At 36.9% G+C, this 20,605-nt stretch overlaps 1 protein-coding gene across 1 annotated transcript in view; it reads right to left on the bottom strand.

Annotated features, from left to right (window-relative positions):
• Positions 1-8,315: 8,315 nt before the first annotated feature.
• LOC585028 (intraflagellar transport protein 74 homolog) overlaps positions 8,316-20,605 on the bottom strand; it is a 34,024-nt gene continuing 21,734 nt past the window's right edge. The window contains exons 10-20 of the mRNA XM_030995947.1: positions 18,842-18,964; positions 17,749-17,933; positions 16,834-16,913; positions 16,162-16,215; positions 15,485-15,525; positions 14,758-14,814; positions 14,044-14,164; positions 12,908-13,071; positions 12,179-12,233; positions 10,941-11,072; positions 8,316-9,556 (exon numbers count right to left, since the gene is read on the bottom strand). Of these exons, the coding sequence (XP_030851807.1) occupies positions 9,438-9,556; positions 10,941-11,072; positions 12,179-12,233; positions 12,908-13,071; positions 14,044-14,164; positions 14,758-14,814; positions 15,485-15,525; positions 16,162-16,215; positions 16,834-16,913; positions 17,749-17,933; positions 18,842-18,964 (1,131 nt within the window). The 3' untranslated portion in view covers positions 8,316-9,437. The remainder of the gene's footprint in view (positions 9,557-10,940; positions 11,073-12,178; positions 12,234-12,907; positions 13,072-14,043; positions 14,165-14,757; positions 14,815-15,484; positions 15,526-16,161; positions 16,216-16,833; positions 16,914-17,748; positions 17,934-18,841; positions 18,965-20,605) is intronic.

The following is a 20,605-nucleotide window of genomic DNA, read 5'->3' as shown; positions in this document are numbered from 1 at the left end:
GTTCACGCCGTTCACGTCCACTCAATCTAAAAGTCCCTAATATGTTTACCTCATCGACATCACAATGATTTATGTTGTATCTTAGTGGCCAATATGACGGACACCTGTCTATAGTAGTAACTTGTATTGTATACCTCTTGAAAGAAAATTAATGAATGGTAACTTATGCAGGGAATTTTGTTCTGTATCCCCAGATTGGCCTTGTTAATAAAGTTTGACTGCAGAAGCATCCTTAATCAATCGTTCAATAATCTCAATCTTATATTTAAATTAAAAGTATTTTGTCTTATATCACACCCGCTTCTCTCTCAACAGAACCATGACTAAGTCTCTTTTCTTCGTTCTCGCTGCCCTCCTCGTCGTCGCCGTCATGGCTGACTTCGACTTCGACGACGAAGAGGCAGCCGATGTCGAGTTCCTGAAGCGCGACCCCGAAATGCAAGATTTCTGGATGGCCCAAAAGAGAGGCTCCAAGATCAACAAGTATTTCGGTAAGTTAACAATAGTAATGTATTCTGCTTGTAAGTGTCGGCTTGCATGGTGATGTAGATATATAGTAGGCTATCGGGTGCACCATGTGAGAGAGAGGGAGTCCTGAAAAGGACTCTGACCACTCCTGACGACGGATAATCAACCTGTTCGAAACGTCGAGTCAACTCCCGCCACTCATCCTCTCCAAGCGTATAAAGTTCTCCTTAGAACTATAAGCTAAGAAAGATAACCAACAGTCTTGTTCAAGACTATACCAACAGTCCTTTTCAGGACTAACAAACCCTCAAGAAAGATTCCCGAGTCAGAGTCCCTTTTCAGGACTCCTCAATCCTCCCTCTCTCTCACATGGTGCACCCGCAAGCCTACTGTATAGTAATGTAATCATAATGATAATGATTATGATAATGATTATAATAATAATTAATAATAAATCTGGATTAAGTGTGCACTGTGCACCATCTCCACTCCCCGGGCGGGATTCCTATTGTACCGTAATTATTGTTACCATGAGGACATATGGCAATAAGTTTTACAAAAACTTTCGTCATTCCGCCAGGTCCCAAAATTCTCTCATGGGTTTGGAGTGGCAAGTATAGTTAAAGGCCGTGCTGGGTCGGGGATCGAACCCGCGACCTTTGCATTTTCAGTCAAGGTTTCAAAGTAGGCCTATTTTATAAAACAAGCAAATACGCAAAAATAAGTACAATGCATTTAGAGATCGATAAAATACAGTATAATTACGACCACAAATGTCAATGAATGAGTATACCGTTAGGTTACAGTACCTAATTTGACAGTAAACATTTCTTTATTCACACATCATTTTAAAGGTAATACAAAGTTTTGGTGTGGGGTCATGAATTTGATTCGAATTAACATATTTGAAGCATATGCGATCATACAGTATTCAATGATCGTTATCGCGGTTGAAATCGAGTCTAAAGTGCTGAAATTGTAAATGATAATCTCTTTATGTTGTATAGCTCCCTCTCAAGGTCAAGACATTAATTTAGCTATAAAGCAATGTTTCTTGGCTAAAATCGACCGATTGGCTATTCCCGTTTGAAAATTATATACCACAACTGCAAATTCTGAGATTTTCATGGTCGCAGCTACCATTGGATGGATGTAGGCGCTATTTGAAATGTATCAAAATTTACCGGGAGCACCGGTACATTTTTATATTCAATTTTTCTCGAAAGCAAAAGTGTTTTAGGGGCTAAATTGTCTAGTGCTTATAATACATCAACAGGGGCCTCTTAATATATCAAAATGTTCAAAATTTCCCGAATTTTGTTTTACCTTTAATAATCCCTCTTGCACGTGTTTTGAAAACCACCTCATGCGCAAGCATGGATGAACTGAATCAAAATCAATCAAACAACGTTTCTTTAATAATACACGTCATTATAATCAGGGTCGTAGCCAGAGTTTGATGATTGGGGGCCGGGGCACATAAATGTAAACGATCGACGTCCTGAGGAGGGGTCTAAAAAAGTTCAACCGATCTTGGATTTTTTTTTTTTTTTGGGGGGGCACGTACCTAGCTAAATCAAGTAGGAATATACACATCGATCGTGCAGTGTCACGAAATTTTTTTCCCCTGAACCCGAGCCTGCATGGAGAACAGAGGGGAAGGGCGCTTACACACAGAGCGGAGACAGAAATTTTTGCATTTTGTTTTTGTCTGCTGGCCGTAGGACTTGAATGCACACGCAAGACGAGAGTCTTGAGATCCAGATGACGATCCGATTGCACCAAGTACCACCGCCTCCTCTAACGTATAGCGGGAATAGGAATCCTATGTCGATATCATCAAATTTTCTGGATAAAATTCAGTTAAATTTAGTAGCATAAAGGCTCAATCATAAAAAGAAGTATGAAGAGATGAGTGGCAACATTCAGTCCTCCGGTGCAGGCACGTAGCCAGAGTTTGATGTTCGGGGGGGGGGGGGGGGGGGGTAGGGCACATGCATGTAATCGATCGAGGTAAAAAAAAAAAAAAAAGGGGTCTAAAAAAGTTTAACCGATCATGAATTTTTGGGGGCACGTGCCCCTATGACGCTTTGTAATTCAGTCCTCGGGGTTCGATATGGACAAAAAAAAAAACCTACATGTATTTCAAATCACTCTCCTCCAAACAGCTTGCCCCCGTGGTGATACCGAGTGCTGGTGTAACAGAAGGAACAGGAAGACCGTCTTCTGCCAGGGTGGTAAGAACAAAATCTATTTACTTCATTCCTCATCGGTCATTAAAGCCCAATTGCACTACTTATAACTACTTGCGCCCTCTATATAGCAAACAATGCCTAATTGGTGCCTTTTGGTCCCCCATGATCCCCTTTTTCAAATGTTAATTGAGAGCTGATTTGATAAGATAACCACCTGTCAGTGATCTTGAAGGGAGGTCTAATCCCCCTGGCAAAACTAGTACCAACGGGCTTTAAATAAGAATACGCTAATTGATTATTCTTTAGCTTTTTCCTCTTCGTTAAAAAGAGATGGTTCAGGCTTGAAAAGAAAGCAAGAGGATATGTATGATTAACAACTAAAGTATTCATACCCTAATCAAATTTTGTCATTTATTAAGTATGTGAAACATTACATTGATTTGTCCCGGTATATGTTTCTTGATAATGTGACACAATAAAGTTTATATATAAAAGTATTCGACAAAGGCCTTAATTCAACTAATCCAACTTTCATTTTATAGTTCCGAAAAAAACAAAAACGTAAAATTTCTAAAATAGGGATATGGATATAATGTAGTTGTTTACTGTACATATTTTTATTGCATGTACCATATGCCAAATTAACCAAATTTATCATTGATGGTTGTACGACCATAAACATGACATTTTGTAAATTCATTCACGCTAAATTTGAATGTTCTTTTGATAAAGCGTTTTTTTTAGTGAGAAGTATATATAAATATATATACTCACCTAAACGATACTAATCTGTTTTGAGTATCGTTCTCCAGACTGGAAAAAAAAAGGGGGGGGGGGGTGATGGATCGGTTCAATCCTACGCTTGACATTCCGATCGTGTACTTTTGAAATATTTTGCTGCAATGATTTTCCCCATTCTTTTTGCAGGCAACTCACTATCTCCATCATGTTTTTTGTCTTCTTTATTGCTTCCACACAGGTGCTGCCGTCTAAACGCCATCAGCACAAGATATATCAAGAAGCGTCTCGATTGTTTTCATCTTCCATATCGTCTCGCTCCTTGGTGTTGTTTCTTGCATCGTGTTCTTCTTCATTTCATTCACTCACCCACTCAACCACAGATTCTACCATCTCTGGTTTAACGTTATGTTTTCTGTTTGTTTTCTCCCCAACCGTTGTTTTTCGTTGATATTTGGATAAATAAAGATTATTTTTCTCCCCTTACCAAAAAAAGTATAAAAAACTGTTGTCAGAGAATGCCTCATTTGTTGACTCGTATAAAGCAGGAACAAAAAGTAGCAAGTTAAAGAAATGCACATAAATCTGAAAAACGGATTGTTAAAGTTTGAAGAAAAAAAATAATCGTATGAACAATAGAACTTATGAACGTATGCATTTTGAGATCAATACCTACATGAAATATGGACATTTCGAATTGGGATGGACAGGAGCATTCTCAGATCTGTTACAAATTAGCTTTCTTTTCGCAATACAGGTATGATGGATGAAAACAAATTCACGTTGATGAGAAGAGAAGAGAAGTGAAGAGAGAGAGAGAGAGAGAGAGAGAGAGATAATATGAAATATTGTAAGATAGAGAGAGAGAGAATATGAGACAGTGAGAGAGAGAGGGAGAATATGAGAGATGGTGAGAGAGAGAGAGAAAGGGAGAGAGAGAGAGAGAAAGAGAGAGAGAGAGAAAGAGAGAGAGAGAGAAAGAGAGAGAGAGAGAGAGAGAGAGAAAGAGAGAGAGAGAGAGAGAGAGAGAGAGAGGGGTAAGTAGGGGGGGGGGGGAAGGGAGACTGATTCAGAGTCATACTGAGAGAAATTGAGACAGTTGAAGCTGGATCGAGGATCATGACGAGTCATCTGCCGTTTTCAACATGCCAACTAATGTACAGTAGTAAATTATAAGTTGATATAAAATTCATTCACAAGACTCAATTCCCTCACATGACCTGGTGCACTGCAGGTAGCAAGCAAGACGTATGAGGGAGGATGAATGGGACCGACCAGGCGAATGATATTAATTTGAAGCGCAGTAATGTATCCGATCACGGGGTGTGACGAACTGCGACTTGATTCGTTCTTCGCGGGCGATCACGTGATGAAAAATAAGGTTGGTGAGAACACGTGTGATTGTGATTAAACGTTGAGAAGGTGAGCCGAACATCATGAAGGAATGGTGCAGTCAAAGAATTTGAAATTCGACACCCCTGCTGGTAGAAGGAGATGAAACACTGAGAAGGCCATGGCGAAGATTAACATGGAAAGTGTTGGGTATAGGGTGGTGGTGGGGGGGGGGGGGGAATCATTGTCTGCTTTAGCTGTGGTGGAAAGGTTGATTATATTTATAGAAAAATAAGAAAAAATGGAAGTGTCATTGACAAAGAGGAAACACTGATGGAAAAGTGTAAGTTGATTTTGAAGACAGTAACATTCTTTTGATCAAGAGATAGACATTATGGACTGAAAATAAGAAAGAGAGAGAGAGAGAGAGAGAGAGAGAGAGAGAGAGAGAGAGAGAGTGTGTGTGTGTGTGTTGGGGCCGGGAGAGAGAAAGAGAGGGGAGAAAGAGTGTGTTTGGGCGTGTGCGTGTGTCAGAGAGGGATAAGAGAATCCATATAGATGTGCATGTGTGCGAGTGTTTGTGCAAGCAGGAGATTGGGGATAGAGAAAATGGATGGGAAGGGACACAGACATAGCAGGAGGTGGAGAGTTTTTTCTTTTAAAGCACTCTGAAACAACACCTGGAGAATCAATATTTTTTTTCACAAACCGAATAACATATGTATTTCTGTATTTCTTTATCTCTTCAATTTTCTATTTATTCATTAATTCATTCATTCACTCTATCAGTCACTCACAAGAATAAACCATAAAATAGAAAACGGTACAGTTAAACGTCAATTTAGATTTGCAATAAACGTTCAGACATCTTTAATTCATCTACAATCTATACACATATTAACAGATCCACTATCCACACACTCGTCACTCACAAGAATAAACCATAAAATAGAAAACGGTACAGTTAAACGTCAATTTAGATTTGCAATAAACGTTCAGACATCTTTAATTCATCTACAATCTATACACATATTAACAGATCCACTATCCACACACTCGCATGGATAGACATGTAACCGGACTATCTAAGGATATAAACTTACATACACACATATGTACAAATATTTTACATTCTGGGGGTTGTTCGGGGGTGGGGTAGACAGACATTTGCCTACCCAATAATTTCAAAATCTTGTGAGAATATGCTTCTTATTATTGGGTCATCCCATATCGTAGATGGATCGACTAGATATCTCATGTACACAAGTCAATAGTTTGACCGTTTTGGAGGTGAAGATTTAATATTTCATATTGAGATCAAACTTTAACTCTCAAACAAAAGTTTACATTCTGTGGGTTGTTTATTCAAATTTTTGTGCTGCAAAAAGATAAATGTCTCACACAAGGTTTGTAAATATCAAATTGTAAGTTCATTCACAACACATAATTTCCTTACATGCAGCGTCTTGAGCGACTTATTTAGTAAGAAAGTGTGTTATAAAATATCTATCTATATTATTATCATTTATTATCATTATTATCATTATAAGCACCACAACAGAGCTTTGTTGATTAAGGGCCTACCATTTTTGTCTCATGGTCAATGTCTTGGGACAGTGACCACAGTAAATTAAACCTCCCACACTATTCCTAGTATTCAGGCCATGCACATCGGTCCACTAGTTCAGAGGTTTGACCTTTACATGGCTCATCAATTCTTTGATGGCTTTTTTATTCCTCCTATACAATGTAAAATGATAAGTCATAATGTCACCATTTTCCTCTCCAGTTTGTAACCAAATGTTTAAGATGCCGCCATCAATGGGCTAATGACAAGAATGTATAATTATGAACATGGGGACATACAATAATACCGTCTGTTCAGGGCCAGAGAGACATTAACTGTGTGTTTAATTTCATGAGTTAACCCCCTTCTGCCTCCAAACAGACGATGTATGATATGATTTGATGATCTGAAAAAGCATGCGTGTCCTTTATGATCTTATAAGTAAAAACGTTATTCCTTTCTATGCGTGTCCTTTATGATCTTTTAAGTAAAAATGTTATTCCTTTCTTTACATTCTCATATGTTCAGGGGTAGACATATCATTTTGTTAAATGTAGGGGGAAGCAATACTGAAAAAGGATCAATATTTTGCAGGTGGGGGGGGGGGGGGGGGGGAACTGTTCAGTGTTTCTCTCCCTAAACCAAACATTATGTACAATGATAGCTACATATACCTCCTCATCATATGCGGAATTTTCTGCAACCCAATTGTACATTTCAAGGTTGAACTAACGCTTTCTCTTGCTTCTAAATCAAATTATCCTTCACAATTTACAACTTCAAACCATGGAGCTCTTATAGCTCCATGTTCAAACTAAGCAGTGAAGGCATCTTTGTAAATAATAAGAAGTGAAACATCTAACCTTGATAGTTGTGTTTGTAATAAAACGATACAGACAATAATAACCTACCAGTATCTATTCACTTTGATACGCAACTGTGATCAAAACAAAAACATCCATTAAAAATTAAAACAATTAGATTTATCTCCCATCAAATGTTGACCTCCACAGTAAGCGTGAATGTCATATGGCACATACAAAGTTACAAAGATTGATTAACAGGAGGCAAAATGTTCCGTAAAAAGAGAGATAGGGAGAGACAGGAAGAGAGAGAGAGAGAGTGAGAGATAGAGAGGGGAATTGAAATGGAGGAGAGACAAAAAGAGGTGAGAGGGATAGACAAAGTAGAGTGTGTGAGAGGGTGAGTGAAGAGGGAGGAATATAGTATATTAATAGCACAAGGGGGGTAGGGGAGAGAGAGGGAGGGTGGGAGAAGAGAGGATCAGAGAGGGAAATGAGAAAGGAAGAGTAGAGATGGGGAAGATGGGAGGAGGAAATGAGGTACATGGTAGAGGGAGACAGAGAGGGAGCAGGAAAGTAGAGAGGGACAGTGAGAGGGATAGCTAGTCAAGGGAAAGAGGGGGAAAGAGAGGGAAAAGGAAGGGGAGAGTGACAGACAGAGAGAGAGAGAGAGTGTGAGAGAGAGAGAGACAAATAGTGAGGGGGAGGGAGGGAGGGAGGTGGAGAGAGAGAAAAAGAGAGGGAGAGAGAGAGAGAGAGAGTCCAGTATGCCTAATCTCCATGAAATGCATGATAATGTAATAACCAGCTGCCATGTTTAAATTGGATCACATACTATTGATGAGATGCAATTCTAAATACAATTCATCCTGCAAGCACTGCAAAATGACAAGATAGGTCATAGCTACCAAGCGTATCCCCATCTAAAAATTTAATTTGCAATTAAAGGGGCAGTGTACCTAAGTTTGAAAATATTCAAATGCTATCTGATGATCCCTTAATAAGAACTATAAAGGTAGCTTTAAACAATCTGCCACTGCATGCATTCATCTTTAAACTTGATATTCTAGGCATTATAATATGTTCACGACCGATGCCTTTTAAATCATCTCAACTCTAACTAAAGAATTCCATCAAAATAACACTGACCATAGTTTATTACAGTCACAAATTCACTTTTGAGAATTCAAGGAAAGGTGCATTTTTACAACAAATGAGCAATTAATAAAGTAAATAAATCAAAAGATCGGACACAACAGAAATGAGGATTACCAATGTGTTATGGTATCCTTGAAACATGCAGTATATGAATGTTGGAATGATAGAAGAGTAATGGAATGATAGTGACATATTGACATAATGTACTTGCAAAAGTGAATTCACATCTAGCCTGGGGTGCAATGGTCCAGAGCACAATGTAGTAGTCTTACACCTGGGAGAGGATTCTAGGTTCAAAACCCCTATGGTGAAGTGTTGCCATTATGTGTATGCATTAATTCCTCACAGACCAAGCCCCCCCCCCCCCCCCCCCCCCCCCCGAGATAGGATTTAAACAAGGTGCCGTACTGATTATAATAATAATAATAATATTAACAGTGGGTTCCTGTATAGCGCTTATGTCTGTCAAACTTGACACTCCTGGCGCTCCACAACTATTACCCGGCTTTAGCATGGCTGCCATTATGGCGCTCTAGCATTTCAAGGAATTAATTCCTACCAGGTATACATTTACCTTATCTGGGTAGAGTGTGGCAAATGTAGATAAATGTTTTGCCAAAGGATATTAGTGGTGCAGTGTGACTCTAACCGCGAACCATGGGATTCACAGTCCGGTGAATTATCCACAAGACCATGACACATCTATGCTCAAAAGCCAAGTAATACAAATATCAAGTTCAACATGAAGTAATGAAATAAGACCCCAAAATACTGTATGAGATTCTCCTGTAGTTTTGAATACAGCTATAAAAAACAGTGATTCACAAGCATTCTTTCTCAAGCTCCTTTCCCAGTTTCCTTTTTGGTGATAGAATACATCTTTGTTTCATTTTCATAAAAGTACTACTAACTATAGAGTGGCATACAGAAATAGTGAATATGGGAAACATAAATATCTGTCTTTATACACAAGCAAAGGCTGGTCTGAATACAACATACACACAAGGGCACAAGTAAAATAGATCTATGAGATAATGTACTGTATAACAAGAAAATTTCATACATATGAAATGTTTTCAAATTTCACAAGTGATTCAGGTTCAAGAAAGCTTAATGTCAGGAATGTTCCTGGTTTTACAGGAATCTGGAGCTAGAACACTTGAGGTTTCTGTGATCTCAGCGCTGTACGCCTTTTATCAGTATATCTTGTAGCATGCGATTGTAGTCTCCAACCTGGTCTCTCACTTTTGACACAAGAGGGCGGTAATCACTCTCCATACCTTTGGCTGCAATAACTGATGAACAAGAAAATGTCAAGGAAAGGCAAAATTTGAGTGATAGTTACCCGATTCTTTGTCCATAGGAGAACCCTTTAAGCTTAACTCATTTGTTTCATAAAATGTACACACAACAATCAATGATCAGGTTTCGAGAGCCAAATTCTGAGTTTCAATAGATCGCTTCATTGTTAAATTGGACATAAAATACCAAGGATGTATAAAATTCACAATGCATATTGCCTGTTGCCATGTTTGAACAGTAAAACTAGTCATGCTTAGTTCAAACATATTTTTCCTCTTATGACAAAGAAGGAGTGTAACATGGCCGAGGTTGACTCTTTCTTTGCCATTAAGCATACAAACAATTATTGGTTCATTTTGAAGAGTAAAGTTCTGTTTTTATTTACTGTTTCTTTGTTTAATTTTGGAGAAAAAACTCTTCCATGGGGTAGATTTCACAATGCAATTGCCATTTTTTTCTATTCTATTTTTAGAAATTAAAACTAGTCATGCTTAGTCCAAACACAATTTGCCACCTATTACATGGTCAAGGTGGACTCTTTCTCTGCCAACAAATTTCAGAACAATTATCATCAATTTACTTTCAACAGTGAAATTTTGAATGTTAAAGGTATTACAAAGTTTTGGTATGGGGTCATGAATTTGGTTCAAATGAACATATTGGAATCATATGCGATCCTACAATATTCAGTGATCGTTGTCGCGTTTGAAATCGAGTCTGATGTGATGAAATTGTACATGAACTCTTTTCGCTGTATATAGCTAGCTCCCTCTCAAGGTCAAGCTATTGATTTAGCTATAAAACAATGCTTTTTGAGTAAAATCGACCAATTGGCTATTCTCGTTTGGAAATTCTATATCACAACTACATATTCTGAGATTTTCATGGTCGCAGCTACCATTGTATGGCCGTAGTCGCTATTTGAAGATTATCAAAATTTACTGGTAAATTTTAATATTCCATTTTTCTCGAAAACAGAAGTATTTTAGGGGCTAAATTTTCTAGTGCTTATAAAACACCCACAAGGGCATCCAAATATTTCAAAATTGTAAAGAATCTTCATCCAGCCAATTTTAGAAAATTCCCAAAACTTTGTATTACCTTTAATTGACTGTTACATTATTCAATTGGGGAAGAAAACAAATATCCACTGTGCAAATTTCAAAATGCATATGTTTGTTTCTTTTTCTGGAGGTTAAAACTATAGCCATCCTATTAAAGTCAAAACCAATTTGGCCACATTCGCCACTCACTGCACGGATGGGGTAAGCATGTGTGAACAGCAATACTACAATAAACAATGGATGGGTACACAGAGAGAGAGAGCATAAGCCATTATAAACCAGACTGGATCAGTGAGTAATAATAAAAGGATACATTCTTTCATGACAAAGTTGTTCTGCTCGTAGTGCTGCCACTTGCGCTCCAGGTTGCCCAGCTGCGAATGGGTCTCGTTATCGTTGAGCTGTGTCTTCAAGGCTTCGTACTGGCTGGAGAGAAGTTGGACGCCTGATCAAAGACAACAAACAAGTAAACAATAAATAAACACAAAGGTGTTATTTTATGTACTACAAGCCTGCAAGGTTACCCACATACGAATGGATCTCGTTATCGTTGAGCTGTGTCTTTAAGGCTTTGTATTGGCTTGGGAGAAGTGAGATACATGTACCTGAAGACAAAAACACATTAGATGCAACAAAAATGTATTCAGTAAACACTGAAGCAAACTACAATTATTCAATTTTCAATTTGTATTACCTATTACATCTTAGCTATATAGGAGTTGCGTATCATTATTGTTGTTTGTAATTCATTATTTTCATGTATCAGGCATAAATGTTAATTTCTATTCTGCCATATCTCTATTTTCTTCTTTCGTAAGCGCATAGGGACTTTCTTTGTGTTAGTGATATGTGCTATACAAGTAACATTCATTATTAGTAGTATTATTATTGTTATTATGAAAAGTGAAAACCTGGTCATGATAAAGTGAGACATAATACACTTTAGTGTAAGCATCAACAACTTATCATGTTAACTCAAGCTATTTATCTATCATACTTGACATTAACATGATTCAATGTAAAATGGCATAATACTTTACCAAGTGTGATAATCATACCATACAGGTTTTTTTTAAAAACTTGACTGATTTTGATTTAATTATTGGGAAACACCTATCAACTTCCATCAAAATGTATCCGTCTAGGACACCTGCTATATTAGTGGAAAAGTCAATGGACTGTAGATCACAAGGCACAATTTCTTGCCTTAGCACTGATGTCCTTTTGGCAAGACATCAGTCTACATCTGCAACAACCGACCCAGGAGAAGTAAATGGGTAAGTTGGTACCTGGTAGGATTTATTCTTGATTACATCGAGTACTATGATTGCCGGACCTAAAATCTGGGTAATAATGTCCAAAGCCCTTGGAAGCGCATAGAGACGCTATATCATAACGTTATATAAGTTGTACAAGAATGGAATATTACTATTTTTATTCTCTAATGCCAGGAGAAGATGTTGAGTACTACTTGGCAGCTATGTGTTTCTTGCAAACTGATCGTATACAGCATATGCATATATTCAATACATTGATCATCATTATGCTTACTCTTTTTGAAGACGTCTCTCCTCCTCGCCAAAGTAATCTTGTCCTCTTGTAGTTTCTGGAAAGAAAACCAAAAACATACAATCCATTCAATCTACAGAAAATGATTATACTGATAAATGTTGATTTTTTTTTGACAATTTAAGTTTAGGATGCCAAATTCTATTCTTTGAATAACTTGATTGAATACAGGTATGTGAATTACTACAAGGAATGTAAAATAACTTTTTTTTCTGGACATACATGTGGATGACTGTCAAATGTTTCCTGATGATATACATCTTCATGCATCTATATACAGTAAATACTTCATAAGGATTATAATAATGATACTATACTACTATTGCTACTACTACTAAAACTACTATAACTACTACTATTATAACTTCTACTACTACTTCTGTTACTGCTTCTACTATTGATACTTCTACTACTACTATTCAACTACTACTACTACTACTACTACTATTACCACTACTTCTACTGTTCTACTACTAATTCTACTACTACTACTACTACTACTACTACTACTACTACTACTACTACTACTACTATTCTACTAATGATACTGCTACTATAGTAATGGTGGCTTCATGTCCATGTATTACATAGGTGCCTAAGGTTATACAGCTGTCATAGTGGCAAAATATGTAGTACAATTGCCATAGTGAATATGAACGCAAAAACTGGGTGCTGGTAGACATGTCTAAAATGGTGATCATAAATACAGACCTTCTTCTTTTGATCAGCAGTCTGCTGAAGTGTGTCCAGGTTGGAAAAGGTCTTGAGCTCTTCCTCCATCTCCTTGATGCGGACCTTAAGGTTCTCCAGCTCCGCCGTGATCTTACCCTCCAGCTGCTCCACCTTCTGAAGATCCATCTGGAGCCGACCAGACTCTGAAAGAGGAGGAGAACACAGAATTATAAATTTCATTTCATTTATTTACATGTTCGTTCATTATCAACATAAGATAAAAGAAAGTGGGGAATCATGAAAACCAAAATTGGCTTGATGAGAATGATCTGAAATAAATACTTAGCATAAACAAGATACAAACTTATTTTATATAAAAAACATTGTACATACATTCACAACAACAGAGGACAGAGGAAAGATAGAGATAAGGTAAAGACAGTTACAGGAAGATAAGAAGAGAGAGAAGATAAGAAGAAGGCAGTTACAACACAAATCAAATCAAATCTCTTTAATAATGTAATGTAACTTTTTTTCTTCATAACTGAACACTGTAAAATTGCCAATTGTTGCTATTTATTAAGGAAAAGACTGATGACATGTAAAGCCAATACAAAATATTGAATTCATTATACGGTATTAACACGAACGAAGATACCGTATTAACAAGAATGAAGAGCAACAAACAATGACACATGTCCTTAGTAACTTTGAAGACCAGTTCACATCCATAACCCACAAAAATAGAAGGCTACTAAATGAAAACATTGTGAATGGAAGTTTTAGTCTAGTGTTGGTATACCTCCACAAAGATGAAGGGATATGGAGAAAGAGAAATAGAGAGAGAGAGAGAGAGAGAGAGAGAGAGATAGAGCGATAGAGAGAGAAAAAGAGAGAGAGAGACAGACAGACAGAAAGAGAGACAGAAAGAGCAACAGAAAGACAGAGAGAGAGAGAGAGATAAGGAGAGACAAAGACAGAGACAGATACATATATCAAACAGAGAGAGACAGATATAGAAAGAGACTACAAAAGAGATAAAGACCCAGACTGAGATGAGACAACGAGAGAGACACAGACAGAGAGAGAGAGAGAGAGAGAGAGAGAGAGAGTGTGCATGCGAGAGAATGAGAGGGGAGAGAAACATAATATATATAAATAGATCAAACATGTACCTCCAGTAAGTCCTGAAGCCGTTGCTTCTGATTTATGCATCTCTGTCTGTTTGAAGCTTAAGTCATCCTGCATCCTAGCCAGCTCCTTAGGGGTTGGCATGTGCTTCTGACGTCCAAGGTTCTGTGGGAAACAAAAACACAACGTTGTAGTGTGAAGTGATGTTCATAGAATTACAAGAATTACAGGCTATAGTACCCAATGGAGTGAAAAGGTATCAAAGTTATCATGCATTGTGATTGTGATGGTTCAATGGATGCATAGGGCTTCAGAATAGACACGTCTTCAAGCACTCAGTGTTATAGTGCTCTGGTTCATAACATTAGGGAACCAGAGCACTATAACACTGAGTTCCCATAGGACATATATTTATTCAGATGGTCATATCTCAGCGAATACTAAATATATTCAACTGGTTTTCGATATTCGGACATTATTTTTGATGCTCTTTTGGAAAATGAAAAAAAAAAAATTGATAAATTCGGAAAATAGATTTTTGATGACGTCACGCTTCACCACTCTACAGCTTTCAAAATTCATAACTTTTTCCTTTTTTCTTCATTTTCCGAAAGAGCATCAAAAATAATGTCTGAATGTAGAAAACTAATTGAATTCATTAAGTATTGGATGAGATATGACCATCTGAATTAATAGATGTCCTATGGGAACTCAGTGTTATAGTGCTCTGGTTCATAACATTAGGACAAAGAACTTACCCTACTCATGTGGGACAAGAGTGTCACAACGGTCTCTTCACTGGTGCCTCTCCTTTCCTGGAAAACAAAATAAGAAGAACACAACAGTGAGATTTGAGACCTTCATTGCACATGCATTCCAACTCACATTACAGGACTGTTTCTTGACAAATGACCATATGATCAGTTCAGAGCCAGAAGGGCATTAACTCTGTGTTAAAGTATAGGAGTTAAAGCCGTTCTGTCTCCTGACGATATCATGTTTCCCTGGAAGAATCTTTTACCAATTAAAGAGACTTAGCTCATATAGAAGCCAATATTTTTGCAGTTTACAGAGGGACAAAGACATTTTGGTGATAAAAAGCACAGGCTGCTTTAATACTATACAGTACTTGCTCGCACATACATTGCCAGCTTATTAGCATGTGTTGTTAAATGCATGATCTTGTAACAATTCTCAAAATTCAGATAACTATAAAGGCTCATAAAGTATATCTATACTGTATAATTCTTACATAAATAACTCAATTAGGCACATGTGTGATAGATAGTGAAACATGGCAGTCATAGATCTCTATTCAGAATCTCTATTCAGAAGGGAAAAAAAAGATACAAAAAGAACATAGAGATAAAGAAATTTATCAGGTTGTGAGCCAGAAAGGAGTTTAACATTAATGCTTTTACACAGGCTCTCAATAGATGTTATGCCATATTGTTTTGCATCAAATAAATGTCCCAAGGAACTTACCACTTCTTCTTTCTTTGCACTTTCAAAAGTATTAAGAAATTCTGTTTAAAAAAGAAGAAGAAGCAAAATTAGAATTGAAATGAGTAATCATATGGTTATATGTACATGTACAAAAACAAAGGACACCGTTGCATTTTATAAGAAGCTATACAAGTATGAATAGAGGGGAAAAAGTATATACATATTTTACAACTCACTTTTACCTTGTTTTTAATGTTTCTCTCACGTTTGTCAAACCTGTTATCTCTACCTTTGCCCCACCCCCTCCAAAAACAAATCTTTATATCTCTGAAATCGACATACAAAATGTGTTTAGCATACAACTCTTTACTTTTACTTTTTTAGTAACTTAGTAAAACCGTTGATTTACAAATAGACCTAAACCTGTTATTACCAATGACGAAAATGGAGTGAAGCACAGTCAAGGTCAACTCCCTCTTTGCTCTCAAGAGTACAAACAATTCTCAATGATTAATTTTCAAGAGTACAATTATGAGTTTTGAATTACTCTTTGATCGTTTAATTCAGGAAAAAAACTGTTGATTGACTTTTAGACCTAAACTGATTATTTTCATGAATACCGGTACAAGATAAACCTAAACTGAAATTTGACAAAGAAATTAAGAAAAAAAAGAAGAAAAAAGTATATACCATTCTGCAGTGAAAAGAAAACTTACCATTCATACTCTCTTCTCTCTTCTTCAGCTCTTTGTACTTCAAATTTTTCTCTCCTAAAAAATAAATTAAAACATATGACAGAAAATATGAGAAAATGCCTCTATAAACAATCTTATCCGATTTAACTGAAAGGGAAGGTTTAGAATCTGATTCATAAACATGATGTAACATGTGTCTTTAATTCAGCGTCGTTATGATTATGGGCAGATTGAGGTCATCGAAGCACTTAACAGTATATCATTCCTTTGATACTGAATTTATTTACAAATTCGCAGTTATGGTGCCTATTCTCCATTCAATAGGGGACTCCTAGTCCAGCCCGTTGCCTTTTACCAGCCTACAAATGCTAAATCAAAACACAATAACGTTTGATATCCTATCGGGTTCCCATGTCACACTTGGGTGGAGAAAAGTAATGTGGATACAAATGCCTTGCTCAAGGACATAAGTGCCATGCCAGGGTTTGAACCTACAATATCTGCATCCCTAGTCAGGTTATTAAACCACTTGATAACACAAACTAATGTCAAATTGAATACATACTTTCAATAGTTGATTATATTTATTCAGTCAAACTTGAATTCAGCCAAGAAAATTGTTCTTTTAATGTTAAGTCCATTTACAAAGAGAAATCATATCAATTATGAATACAAGTTTTCTTATATGATTACCTTGATGTTCTTCCAGGTCTACGTCTAGTTGACTTATTTCTTCCATGGTTTCTTCCAGCTTCTCTTTAATCTCTTTGATTCTAGAAAGGAAATGGATAAGCATGATTTAATAACTTTATAAAACTCCTTTATAAAACCTTGTCCAGACACAAGGAAGTAAACAAAGAATTGCTTTAAAAATATTTATAAAATCCGCAGATAAAAAAGATAAGTGTAGAGGGTTTTCACTTCATTATAACTAAAGACAGATCAAGAGTATGCATAGATGCAAGTTCTGTGCATATCAATGTATTTTTACCCAAAAATATTGCCATTTGATCTTCGTTACATGGAATTTTTTTGCTATCAATGGCTCTGAATAGAGCTATCCAGTCTTCCCTTTTTTAACAAATTGTATATTTGTATATATAGTCATTTGTATATATTTTATTTATTTTTTTATATAAAGTCAAATCAAACCAGGGGGGGGGGGGGGGTTATAAAGCTGTGCGTAAAGTTACGGATGACTTTACAAATGATATACAAATGGGATACCCAAATTTTTTTCCTGACATTTTAACAAAGTGTGACTGTAATTCCCATAATCTCAATTAAATTGTAGCCAAAAATACACTTTGCATTAATATCTTTCCTTAATAGTGATAAGGTTAGTCTACATCTGCATATTTCAACTTTAGCTTATGCAATTAAAGGAGTTGAGAATCCCATTTAGCTCTTCATATTCAAGTCATTTGTAAAGTCATGCATAGCTTAGCTTTGTGAAACACCCTCCAGGGGCCCGTTTCACAAAGCCTTTTATCGATGACAAGTGACAAATATCAGTGACAAATCTGCTGATAAGGATTTAAGTAGCTTATGACAACAATTGTCATTTGTCTCTGATAACAAGTTTTGTGAAACACCCCCAGAACTCACTGTCTCTCCATGCTTCCTATCTCCTGGTTGTCTTCCTTGACTTGCTTGAGGAGTTTCTCCCTCTCCTCTGCAGGAGTACCCCTGGACTGCTCCTCAGCGATCAGCTGGCTCTTCTTATCCTCCAGCTCATGCAGCTGCTCATAGAGACGCACTGCCTCTTGCTTTACTTGGGAATGTTGAAGCTCCTGCAGGTGTTGAAATGTTGTTTACATAAATAAATAATAATGATAATAATAATAAGAGTTCGTTCTTATATTGCCTTTCAGGACCGCAGGCCCTCTCAAAGCGCTTTACAGATATATATCATTACCCCGGTCATCTGATTCATGCTTACCCGCACACAATTTAGCACATTCTCCACTCCCTGGGGAGCATTCCAGCCAGGCGTAATCCTACTGGGTACCCATTTAACACCTGGGTGGAGAGTGGCAAATGTAGATTAATGTCTTGCAAAAGGACATTAGTGCCGCAGCGGGACTCAAACTGCAGACCCTGTGACCCACAATCCGAAGACTTATCCACTAGACCAAAATACCTCTGATATATGTTGTTTACAGAAATAAATAATCACTACATGGCTTTAACAATTATTGCACTATGTTTCTGATCTAGATGGTATATGTATCTATTTGCACAACTAAAGATATCTTTGTTTAATTTTGTTAACTTCATGTAGCATTTAAGATAGACAAACAACTTCCTGCTTCACTTAAAAATGTTGCAACTCCTGCACGTAGAGATGAGGTTAAGAAAACAGAAGTCTTCATTTCTTGTTACTATTCTCAAGCTTCTATTTATTTTATATTTTGCTCTTCTAAGGATTAATGTTCATCACTTTTATAATTTAAGAAAATGTAAATGAATATTTTCATGTGTCTGTTTACAGAAAGGTCAATGTTTCTATTTCACAAATAAAAAGTAACAACTTCATGTAAATTTTAAGAGAGTTAAGAGAGAGAGAGAGAGAGAGAGGGGGGGGGGGCATGGATTCCATGTATTTGGGACAAAACAAATATTAAGGTAATGAAAGGGAGACAGAGAGACAGACAAGGAGACAGAAAGGGGAGATGGATAAGTTAAACTAACTACTTACATCTTCCAATGAATCCTTCTTTGTGCTGAGTGAATCTATCTCTTGCTGCCTCTCTTCAAGTTGTCTAAGGAGTGTCTCATTTTTCACCTTGAGATTCTGGTACTTGCTCCGCATTTGTGGTTTCTGAATAGGAAGAGTTTGAAAGCCATACAGTATATAAGTAGTAGAATGGTTTTTTTATTAGACAACTTCAAAATGGTAGCCCGAAAGCTAAATTACATTGCAAGTTTTACATGTATTAAAAATCATTTCAACAAACTTAGATAATATGGACAAGTACACATAATACACAGTCGGGTATATCATAACTAATTACATATTCCCTACTTACAAACAAATTGATGAAACAAATAAAATAGATTCAGCGTTATTTTTTTTTCTGTAATCATTGTTAAGTGAGGAATATTCATATTTTAAATATAAATTGAAGGCTGATTAATGGAGTTATAACAAGTAAGTACTGAAGATTTGTTTAACTTCGAACCGTAATGCACATTGAATGTCTATAAAGCTACACAATATATAAGGATTTATCATAGAAACATGATTAAACAATTACCGAAAGGGAGAGAAAAGGTTAGGGAGAGAACGATGTAGAGAGAGAGAGTTAAGTTAGAAAGAAAAACAGGAAGACATGCGGAAGATGGGAGAGGGAGAGGGAGATAGGGAGGGAGTGGAATGAGAAGAATGGAACAGTTGGAACTGTGAAGACATGGAGAAGCGGAATGATGATGAAAGTAAGACGACAAGGAAAAGGTGATTAGAAAGAAATTACAAAGTAAATTACAAAGTTTCCCTTACAGAGAAAAACAGTACAATTACCAATCATGCATTACAAAGACAATAACAGAATATATGCGTAAAAACTTTAAATATGTAAAGACATAGAATGTACATGGGAACGTGCGTAACTATAAGAGATATATTCACTAATTAATCAGTTTGACAGTTAAAAACACAAGTGTATCCATTCATTACTATGTGGATTACATGCACTAATCTTTATGAGTTGATGGGTATAAAGTTGAGCAGTATTAAAAGCAACAAAAGGCATACGATTTGAATAAGAGGTGTGGAATCGGGCAGGAATCAGGGGAATTTATGCGTTGTTGAGTAACCTGGTGAGATATGGGACTGGGCTTTTCCTGTAACGTTCTGTTTTGGACTTAGGTTCTATACAGATACGTGATTTCCGTGTGTTTCTGGTGCTGGCGTTTAGTTTAAACCAGTCTGATTGGTCGGATTTTAGTGCTTTCAGGGCAAACTTGAGACATAGCTCTTCTTGGCGAGCATGGAGAGTTTGAAGCTTGGTCATTGATAGCGCATTTGAATAGGATATGTAATATCTACCTAGTATAATTCTTAATGCCCGTTTTTGAACATTTTCGATCTTGTTGGACTGGGCGATAGTCAATGCTCCGTTCCAGACAGGGCAGGCATATTCGAGGAGTGGTCTTACAAATCCTATGTAAACTGTAACGAGGTCGTTGGTGGGGGGATAGAAGGCTTTCAGGGATCTTAACATGAAAATGCGGCGGTTAGCACGAGAAACCGTATCCGAAACCTGTACATTCCACTTCAAGGTGTCTTCAATGGTTACTCCAAGGATTTTCACACTGCTAACCTCGTTCAGGGGGACATTATCAATAAGTACTCCTAGTGGGGGTAGTTGGACTTTACTGAAGGTAAGTGATTGAACACTTCTTGGTGTTGAGTTTCACGTAATTGTTCTGGCACCAATCTTCTAGAGTGGATAGGGAACGG

The sequence above is a fragment of the Strongylocentrotus purpuratus genome, unplaced genomic scaffold (assembly GCF_000002235.5).
Source record: "Strongylocentrotus purpuratus isolate Spur 01 unplaced genomic scaffold, Spur_5.0 spur5_scaffold_3, whole genome shotgun sequence".
In the NCBI taxonomy this organism is placed as follows: Eukaryota; Metazoa; Echinodermata; class Echinoidea; order Camarodonta; family Strongylocentrotidae; genus Strongylocentrotus; species Strongylocentrotus purpuratus.
This window is presented reverse-complemented; position numbering and strand designations above follow the sequence as displayed.